At 47.9% G+C, this 10705-nt stretch overlaps 1 protein-coding gene across 1 annotated transcript; it reads right to left on the bottom strand.

Moving 5' to 3' along the window:
• Positions 1-6096: 6096 nt before the first annotated feature.
• Positions 6097-8122, bottom strand: LOC130209731 (D(1) dopamine receptor-like). The gene is made up of 2 exons (XM_056439539.1): positions 7714-8122; positions 6097-7441 (listed from the first exon to the last, which is right to left on the bottom strand). Exon 2 carries the CDS (start codon positions 7213-7215, stop codon positions 6097-6099), a length of 1119 nt encoding a protein of 372 aa, XP_056295514.1. The 5' UTR covers positions 7216-7441; positions 7714-8122.
• Between the last annotated feature and the right edge of the window lie 2583 nt (positions 8123-10705).

Genomic DNA, 10705 nt, shown 5'->3' with positions numbered 1-10705 from the left:
CTATCTGCCTGATGGATCGTCTGGGTCGTGGAATTCCTGCTCATGACTACGCCACTGTCCTGTTGAGACTCCGCCACTCCTCCTCCCCACCGCCATCTGCCTGATGGATCGTGGAGGTCTCCATCGTGGAATATGCCTACTATGAACTATTCATACACTCTGTCATATTCATTGAATGTATTTTAACTCTAAATCTGTCCTTCTGTACACATTACATCTATTGCATCTGTCCATCCTAGGAGAGGGATCCTCCTCTGTTGCTCTCCTCCAGGTTTCTTCCCTTTTTTTCCCCTGAAGGGTTATTTGGGAGTTTTTCCTGGTCCGATGTGAGGTTTTGGGGCAGGGATGTCTATGTGTACAGATTGTAAAGCACTCCGAGACAAATTTGTAATTTGTGAAATTGGGCTATACAAATAAACTGAATTGAATTGAATTGAATATATACCGTGTATATATATACTGTGTACACAGATATATACAGTATATATATACAGTATATATATACACAGTATACATATACTGTGTATATATATACAGTATATATATACAGTATATATATACTGTATATATATACTGTATATATATATACTGTATATATACTGTATATATATATATACTGTGTATATATACACAGTATATATATATATACACAGTATTGTGTATATATATACACAATACTGTGTATATACACAATACTGTGTATATACTGTATATACTGTGTATATATACACAATACTGTGTATATATACTGTATATACTGTGTATATACAGTATATATATACTGTGTATATATATATACTGCGTATATATATATATACAGTGTATATATATCTCTCTCTCTCCCCCCCCCCTCTCTTCCTCTCCTTCTCGCCTCACTCTCTCTCCCCCCCCCCCTCTCTCTCTTCTCTCTCCTCTTTCTCCTCTATCTCTCTCTCTCCTCCTCCTCCTCTCCCCCTCCTCTCTCTCTCTCCTCTCTCTCTCTTCTCTCTCTCTCCTCCCCCTCCTCTCTCTCTCTCCTCTCCCCCCCCTCTCTCTTTCCGTCCTCTGCAGTAATTCCCTCTCTCCGGTCTGTGTGTGATCCTCCCTCTCCCCTCGTTCCCTTGCTCCCTTCCCAGTGGGCGGGTCAGAGGTCCTGTCCTCTCCACTGGAGCCGGTCGGAGTGACGGCCGGCAGCACCAACATCAACAGAAAGGGGGGAGGAGGGGGGAGAGAGATGAAGAGGAGTGGAGGGAGGGGCGATCTCACGTTATGAATCAGTGCAGAAAAATGTACTTAAAACTAGAAATTAAGCGGATTCCCAGATGAGCAAATGACACATTGAAGACACGCCCACAGAAACAGAGAGGCTCCTCCCCCTTTTACATCACATGAACATCTGTTTACCTCCACAGGGAGACGAGTCACCGACACTATACGAGTATTAATAATTAGATTAATACAATTCAGTTTATGTTTTATTACCCAATAGCGCAAATTATGAATTCCCCTCCGCGGGCTCGACAGTCGACATCCCTGACCTTTGACCTCACAACGGCCCGGGAACAATGTTCACGGGGAAAAATGGAAGAAACCTTCAGTCAATATTAATATTATTCAACATGTCGGCATCTCTGTGTCGCGTGAAGATATTAAACGTGCTTTAGGCTCCGAGTGAATAATTCATATTTAATGCAGAGTTTTACAGATTATTGCAAATTATTTATTTGCATTTTAATTGCATGAGATCTCGAGTGAAAAGAGGCGGAAAAGGAAATCGTGACGTCATGGATCCACGTCCAGGTGAGACTGAGAGACTCAGGTGATGATTACCCAGCATCCTTCAGGGGCCTTTGCTTGATACTTACATAAGACTGTGTGTCTCTTTGTCTCTCTCTCTCTCTCTCTGTCTCTCTCTATCCCTCTCTCTCTATCCCTCTCTCTCTCTCTCTGTCTCTCTCTCCCTGTCTCAGTAAATCTTCCCTCAGGGCCGGTCGTGAGTTTCCTCTGAAGCCACGTCTGACTTCGCTGCTCCAGAAACACGACGAGGCGGCGAGGGTCAGCGGCTCGATGTTTAAGGTTTAAGAAATGAACGACTTATTTACAGGGTTGATGGTGTAGGGACTCACAGGGGACACACACAGACGCACACACACACATACACACACACACACACACACGGAAAACACACACAAAACATTTCTCTTTTCACACACACACAGACACACACACACACACACACACACATGCACACACATAGACTCACACACACGCACATCTTGTTCACATACACACATACAGACACACACACACAAACACACACACAGACACACACTCACTCCCTGTCGCCGCCTCAGCCATCACTCTGAATGATGTCAGTCACATTAATTGCTGCTTCCTTTGCACCTCGAGGACGTTTCCACAAGGACGGAGAACCCTCAAAGGACAACGGCCCGGAGAACCCTCATAGAACCCTTAAAGAACCCTGAAAGAACCTTCAAGGGAACCCTATAAGAACCCTTAAAGAACCCTCATACAACCCTTAAAGAACCCTGAAAGAACCTTCAAGGGAACCCTATAAGAACCCTTAAAGAACCCTCATACAACCCTTAAAGAACCCTGAAAGAACCTTCAAGGGAACCCTATAAGAACCCTTAAAGAACCCTCAAATAACCCTTTAATTAAGAACCATTTAAGAACCCTTTAAGAACCCTCAAAGAACCCTCAAAGGACAACGGCCTGGAGAACCCTCATAGAACCCTTTAAGAACCCTTTAAGAAACCTTTAATTAAGAACCCTTAAAGCACCCCTAAAGGACCATTAAAGAACCCTTGAAGAACCCTTTAATTAAGAACCCTTAAATCACCCTTAAAGCACCCCTAAAGGACCATTAAAGAACCCTTTAAGAACCTGTAAAGCACCCTTTAAGAACCCCTAAAGGCCCCTTAAAGGACCCCTAAAGGACCCTTAAAGCACCCTTTAAGAACCCCTAAAGGACCCTTAAAGCACCCTTTAAGAACCCCTAAAGGCCCCTTTAAGAACCCATAAAGGCCCCTTAAAGGACCCCTAAAGGCCCCTTAAAGAACGACTGTGTTCATGTGTGCAGCAGAGAGAAGAGGCGTCATCCTCACAGCATGTTTCACTTCATCAGATTCCTAACGAGCAGCAACTCTCCGTGATGAGACTCTGTCCTCGACATCTTGAGCGACTCGTTTAACGTCGATGAGACGAGCCGTAACAACTGTTCCACTCCCAAATTAATCTGATCCACAGCTTTATGGTTATTGAAGACGGCTGCAGAGATATTAATCAGGTCTGGGAGACTAAAGACGCATTTTTTAATCTTTAAATTTTGATTTAATTCATCATTTAAGAAACGCGTCGCAGAAACCCGCTCGTCAGATTCCTCCAGCATTTAATCTGAATAGCTGAGCAGCGCAGCTCACTCCTCTCCTTCCTTCAGCTCTGACCCAAAATGCATGTTTAGTTCCAGTGTATCGATTGTTGCAGGAGTTCAGTCCATTGTTCGGGGTGGAAAAGCACTTTAGTGCAGCGAGCGCCCAAAAGGTGAGACGCCGCGTCCTGATTGGTCCCTTTACCAACGGCGGTTATGTCACAGGGACGTGAGACACAGCTGATCCCGTTAAGTTTGACCCTTTAGACTCATGGTGTGAAAAGTGCTCCGGGAGGTTTGATCTGTGGCGGTCAAAGTCACACACACACACACACGCACACACACACACACACACACACACACACACACACACGCACGCACACACCCACACACACACACACACACACACACACACACACACACACACGGTCTATTTCACAAGCTGGTCACATAGACTTCCATTAAGCTGCTTCCACATGGCTGAAGCAGACAATTCACAACAGTTTCTGTTTTTTTCTCCTGACGGTTTATTCTGCCACGAATAGAACAAAACAAAACACACATATTATAAATATATTGTTTCAGCCAGGTACAAACATCTACGTCTTTTGTTTGAGTCACTGAAGCTAACGAATGAAGCTAGTTAGCACATGTAAAAATAAACACAGTATAAATTCATCCTCTTCCCCCAACGCGTCGTCTTATAGGATCATTCTTGGGTCGTAGACTCTAATATCTATCTGTCATGAAACTATTGCACTCATTGAGTTAAAGGACCGCTTTCACATTTAGTTTATTCCAGAAGATCAACGTCACGCTCATATTTGTGAAGCTAGTGTTAGCTTATAGCTTAGCATAAAGAATTGAATGAGTGGGAACCGGCTATCCTGGCACTGGCTAGAATATAAAATGTACAAAGTGCTCCAGCATCTCTAAAGATAACTTATTTACTTGTTATTTCTTATTTGTTAAACCATATTATGGGGTTATGCCTATTGTTGCGCAATGACTTCCTCGAGTCTCCACGTCTCTGTCAGGTTGTCACACTTCAAAAAGACAGGAATTATTTATTTAAAGAGAAAGTCGTCCACTTTTTACGTTTCTGTGTAATTATTGTCGATGGTAAACGTGGTGAGTTGTGTTTTCCTCCATGTACCAGGATGCATTGTGGGCCAGCTGCTCATTCCAGAGCTCCCTACACATCCTGATGCACGCCGTCGTATTGATTCAGCCGTGTGTCGATTCTGGCTCGAATTAATACACAAGAGTCAGAAACCCTGAAGAGTTTCCATCCTCGCCCACAACATCTTCTGAACTCATATTTTGGGATTCCATCTTTGCTTCTTCGGGAGCGTAGACACACAAGAACAATGTTAGCTGTTGAGCTTCTTCTCGTGCACGGCCTCTTGGCGATATATCACATTAAAATCAACATCCGTTTCATTTTTTGAGGCTATATTTAGATGTTTTTCAGCGCTTTATCTGACTGAGTGAAGATACATCAAAAGATCTGGATTTCTCGAGGAGGGATTTTCTTGTAAGAGTCTTAAATACCGATCCGTCATAATTTAGTGAATTACAATTCTTTATCAGCTCCTAAAACGAGCACAACAGTCAAACGTAGGAGCAACACTTCTCCTTTAAACACACGACACACAACGTGTTATGAGAATCTCTGCTGCGTCCGTTTGAGGTCGTGATGATTCCACGTGAGGAGGAGACGTCGGCGTGGCGAGCTGCGTCCTCCACGTTCACTCCCCAAACAGATCCAGACCTCAGTTCCCACGAGCGTCGACTTCACAGAACGCTTTGAAAACCACGGCGTTGACGGATGGATCCAGATGTGGAATAACATCTGCTGTGGAGGTCGTCCTTGAGATGTAAACGTAGCGAGGGACGCCATTTCCCCGCGTGCACGCTGGGCGCCGCCGCCACGCTGTATCGGGAGCAGCGTGTTCTGAGTGTGTGTGTGTGTGAGATGGTACTGAAGAGTGGTGCGTGCTGCCCGGTCGTGGGATTATCCATCCCAGGGGCATGTCGGCGCCCCATGGCACATCGGCGGGCCGCCTTCATCTCAATCCCTAAATCCCCCCCCCTCCCCCCCGCCGCCTCATGCAAACAGGGGGGTACGTGCGGGGTCGCCGCATCCCTTCAGTCGCACCGAGAGTCTCCAGCGATCAGACCGGCGTCCGCGGGAAAACGGCGAAGATGAGTCAGCGCTGCGAGAGGAGCGAGAGAGAGAGAGAGAGACAGAGAGACAGAGAGAGACAGAGAGAGAGAGAGAGAGAGAGAGAGAGAGAGAGACAGAGAGAGAGAGAGAGAGAGAGAGAGAGTCAGAGACACGAGAGAGAGAGAGAGAGAGAGAGAGAGAGAGAGAGAGAGAGACAGAGAGAGAGAGAGACAGAGAGAGAGAGAGAGACAGAGAGAGAGAGAGAGAGAGAGAGAGAGAGAGAGAGAGAGAGAGAGACAGAGAGAGAGAGAGAGAGAGAGAGAGACAGAGAGACAGAGAGAGACAGAGAGAGACAGAGAGAGAGACAGAGAGAGAGAGAGAGAGAGAGAGAGAGAGAGAGAGAGAGAGACAGAGAGACAGAGAGAGAGAGAGAGAGAGAGAGAGAGACAGAGAGAGAGAGAGACAGAGAGAGAGAGAGACAGAGAGAGAGAGAGACAGAGCGAGAGAGAGAGAGAGACAGAGAGAGAGACAGAGAGAGAGAGAGAGAGAGAGAGAGTCACTTCTTGTTGTGGCCTCCTGGATGCAGCCGGCTGCAGCCCAGCAGGATGGAGAAGGCCTTGCGGAAGTCGGCGTTGAAGGCGTAGATGATGGGGTTGAGGGAGGAGTTCGCCCAGCCGAACCACACGAACACGTCGAACGTGGCGGGGCTGATGCAGGGGAAGGCCTCGCCGCCCTCGCCGCCCTCGCCGCCCTCGCCGCCGCTCGGCTGCTCGCAGAAGGGCACCATGCAGTTGAGGATGAAGAACGGCAGCCAGCAGCACACGAACACGCCCATGATCACCGACAGCGTCTTCAGCACCTTGGTCTCCCTCTTGAACGTCGCTTTGAAGGAGCTCTCGGACTCGCCGACGCTGGAGGCCCCGCCCACGCTGTCGTGTCGGTTCTTGGCGCTCGCCGCCGCTCGCTCCAGGGCGGAGATGCGGCGGATTTGCCGGTGGGCGATGCGGTAGATCTGCGTGTAGGTGGCCACCATGATGGCCACGGGGATGTAGAAGCTGATGAGGGAGGTGGAGATGGCGTAGCTCCGGTTCAGGCTGGAGTCGCAGTTCTCAGACGTGGCGTTAGCGCCGGAAGAGGAAGAGGAGGAGCCGGGGAGGTGAGCCGCGTGGGGTTTACTTTGGGCCTTGTGCCAGTTGAGCTGCACCGGGATGAAGGAGATGAGCACGGACAGCGTCCAGGCCACGCCGATCATCACGCAGGCCACCCGGGGCGTCATCTTCCTCTCGTAGCGGAAGGGGCTGGAGATGGCCCAGTAGCGGTCCAAGCTGATCACGCAGAGGTTCAAGATGGACGCCGTGGAGCACATGATGTCGAAGGCCACCCAGGTGTCGTAGAAGGAGCCGAACGGCCAGAAGCCGGCGATCTCCGTCGCCGCCTTCCACGGCATCACCAGCACGGCGACCAGGAGGTCCGACACGGCCAGCGAGATCACGAAGAAGTTGGTGACTTTGGAGCGCAGGTGGCGGAACTTGGTGACGGCGGCGCAGACCAGCGTGTTGCCCAGCAGCGTGGCGAGGATGAGCAGCGAGAGGAAGCAGCCGGTGAGGACGCGGCTGGGCGGAGCCTCGTCCAGGAACCCGGCGTCCGCGACGGTCGTGAGGTTCACGAGATCCATCCCCGAACAAGTTACATCCGCGCCGAGCAGAACCTCGGAGGCTCCCGCGCTTCAACCTCGCCATATATGGCCATCGCCGTGTCTTCTGATAAGGGATGAGGGACGAGGCGTCGGAGGCAAAGCGTCGCCGGGCAGAACTTCTTCCCTCCGACTCGGTGATTCGACATCATTTGAGCTGCAGAGAATAAGTCAACGTGATGACCTGAGCGCCTCTGCCTGTTCGCTCCTGCGGAATTACACACACGCATTACGCAACATCGGATACATCTGTTTTCATTTAGATAATTCATTGTTGTCTTGTAAAATGCAACACTGGTTAAAAAAACAACTTTATTTTAGTTAATTGTTCATAAATTCTGATTGTGTAGCGGATTATATTGCGCTTTGGCATGCAGATGTTCCCAAAAATGGATTTTCCAAATGTTATTACAAAAAGTTACACACCTTACGTGCAAAAGCATGAGCACATCTCTTTAATCTCCATCCTCACAGACTCACCTGCCAGCTGTCGCTCGGGGTTCTAGATTTCAAAATAAACGTCCCGTCGCGTCCGCGAGGAGCGCAAAGTAAATCCAAAGCGCACCGAGTCCCCAAAGCCAACCGGAGAGCGGCCCCGGTGGATTCTCCGGTGGTTCCACGCAGTGGCGTCCCTAGGCTAAAAAACCCGGGGCTAAAGCCCCGGATGTTTTATCATTAGCCCCGAATGTTTTCAACCAAAACAGCGGAGTCAGACTGGCAGCAGGCGCACGTAACAACGCTCGCACTGGCTAAGCCCCGGATGTATCCAAATCCTAGAGACGCGCCTGGTTCCACGTCGCTGAGTGAAGTCATCACACACACAGCAGCGTCCACATGTCGCAGCCGCCGACCGACGCGCTCTCACTGGAGTCCTCCCCGCCGATCTGCTCGCGTCTGCGCCGCAAACCGTGCGCTGCGCTCTCCTGCGGCTCCGACGCACAGCCGCGCTGAGACGTGGTCCCATTCAAAAGAAAGTGAAGTGGGGATGAGGACGCGGGATTGTGGCCCCCCGCGGCGACCGACTCCAGTGTGCACGTAACGCACAGCCCGACATGCGCACGGTGTTCTCGTGCGGAGTTTAGAGGTTTTAAATATCGTATTTCAGATTAAACCCACGTGTCGTCATCAGTGTTCTTAAGTTTGCACCCTGTAGTTTAATTGCATTTAAAAAGTTCGTTATAAAACTGACTCAGGACCAGGGGGGCAATGGCCCGCTGAGGCCACCTACTGGAGAGAGTGAGAGTTGCGCCTATACGAGATATGCCCCCCCCCCTCTGAAAGGATTTTACATTGACTAAAAAGAGATTTTTTTTAATGAAAGACAGATTTATGCTGAGACATAATATTATATGACAAACTCCCCTTCTCCATCGAGCCGTGGCAGAATGTTCATGTGCAGACCAAAGTCACCTTCATCATCATCATCATCAGCATCATCATCATCATCATCACCCTTCGCTCTGCTCTGACCCATAAACTGCGAGCCGCCTGTCAGAAACCTGGCCGTGTCTGTCGGCGGCGGCGTTTCCTTCGGTGTCTTCGCGTGCCGAGCGTCACCAGCGGAAACAATCGTGACATGCCAGCTGTCACCTCGCGGTGACTTGAGCGGTGCTGACAGGAGCAGAAGAAACAGCTTCTGCTCCTTCTCGAGCAGCCGCACCGCGAGGCGGGAAGAAGCCAATCAGGCACCAAGGGAACAATAAGAGAGCGTAAACATCTCACTACAGTTTATCCTTTAATGCTTAACCCAAATCATACAAACATAAACACTCCTGAAAGGGAATTGTCACATGATATTAAATATTTACCTATTTCATGTTAGGATGCACATTTTGCTTTTATTTGACAAATAATAGAACATTAATCATTATCTATTTTTGATAATCCACTGACCATCAATGAGGATGTTCTGCAGTCAGCATCTTAGTGATGGTCATATTCATATATTTAGACTTGGATCTCACGATAATGTCTTTTTATACACAATCAATGGATGTATCCAAAGAGTCGATGACAACAATGACATGAACCTTAACAACAACAACAACAACAACAACAAGGAAGACGGGACAGGTGTCTGCTAGCAGGATGCCTTTAGTTGTTTTTCACATATCAGAGACTATATCTGTTAATGAATAGTGATCTTTAGAGGAGTTGGTGTCTGTGGTCACAATCGGGCGAAGCAAAGATAACCTTGTATTGTAGAAAAACATTTTTTGTATATTGTTTGCATTCTTTCTTTGTTTATTGTTTGCCTTATTCTTTTGTATATTGTTTATATAATTTGTGTGTATATAGTTTGCATTCTTTTTTTGTATATTGTTTGCATAATTTTTGTGTATATTATTTTCATTTTTTGTATATTGTTTGCATTATTTTTTAGTTTATTGTTTGCATTATTTTTTAGTTTATTGTTTGCATTATTTAAAAAAATATTATTTTCATTCTTTTTTTGTTTATTGTTTGCATTATTTTTTGTATATTGTTTGCATTCCTCCATAAAGAAGATGTTCTGTTCTTCTTTTTCCCCAGATGTGTTTCTGGGGTTCAAAGTGCTGCCCACGAGCAGCCGAGGCACAGCAACAGTGTCCAGAGGTCAAAGGTCAGAGGTGAGACCAGGGGGAGACAGGCAGGCTGAGGTGCATTGTGGGTCTCCTCCACCTGCCTCCTGCTCCACCTCTCCGGGTGAGCGGAGCAGCTGCTGCTCCCCGGCTCAGAGGCCTCTGTGTCGCCTTGTGTGGAATGTTGTGTCTTCTTTTTGTTTGTTTGTTTGTTTGTTTTATGGTTTTATTTACTTTAAGATCTCCTGCTCAGCGGTTTGAGTGCTTTGTGTCTGATGAGGGACGACAGGTACCTGGCAGGTAACCGGCAGGTAACCGACAGGTCCATGCTGCTGCTACATGCTGCTAGATGCTGCTGCTACTGCTGCATGAAGCATGCTGCTGCTGCTATATGCTACTACTTCTGCTACTGCTACATGCTACTACTGTTGCTGAATGCTGCATGGTTCTACTTCTGCTGCTGCATGGTGCCGCATGCTGCTGCTGCATGGTGCTGCGTGTTGCTGCTGCTACTTCTCCTGCCTTCATGTGTGACAACATAACGCTGCCCATGTGTCACTCAGACATGTTTCTGCGAGGAGTCCATAGTTGTTGTTTCTGCCATCATGGCAACACGTGACGGTCCACTGCTGTCCAGATGATCAGAGGCAGAGGGGCAGAGATCAGTCTGAGCTTTCTCCTCTGAGTGAGGTCGACTTGCTTTGCTTCTGGCTTCCTGCCTGTGTCACCGTCTTGTTTCAACACAGCAGAGACAAACACGCAATTAAAGTTGATTTATTGGACAGCAGAACAATATCCCTGAACTGTGAACACGGTTTCTCACAGAGTGAATACTCCATCCAGCTGATCACGTCACAGGATCGCTGAGGGAATCAGTTTTATGTCAAGATATAAATAAGTACACTTTGAAA

The sequence above is a fragment of the Pseudoliparis swirei genome, chromosome 19 (assembly GCF_029220125.1).
Source record: "Pseudoliparis swirei isolate HS2019 ecotype Mariana Trench chromosome 19, NWPU_hadal_v1, whole genome shotgun sequence".
NCBI classification, from domain to species: Eukaryota; Metazoa; Chordata; class Actinopteri; order Perciformes; family Liparidae; genus Pseudoliparis; species Pseudoliparis swirei.
This window is presented reverse-complemented; position numbering and strand designations above follow the sequence as displayed.

Bases quoted from the DNA above. Each gene is read 5' to 3' on its own strand.
- LOC130209731 (XM_056439539.1), bottom strand. From the start codon at position 7,215: ATGGATCTCGTGAACCTCACGACCGTCGCGGACGCCGGGTTCCTGGAC.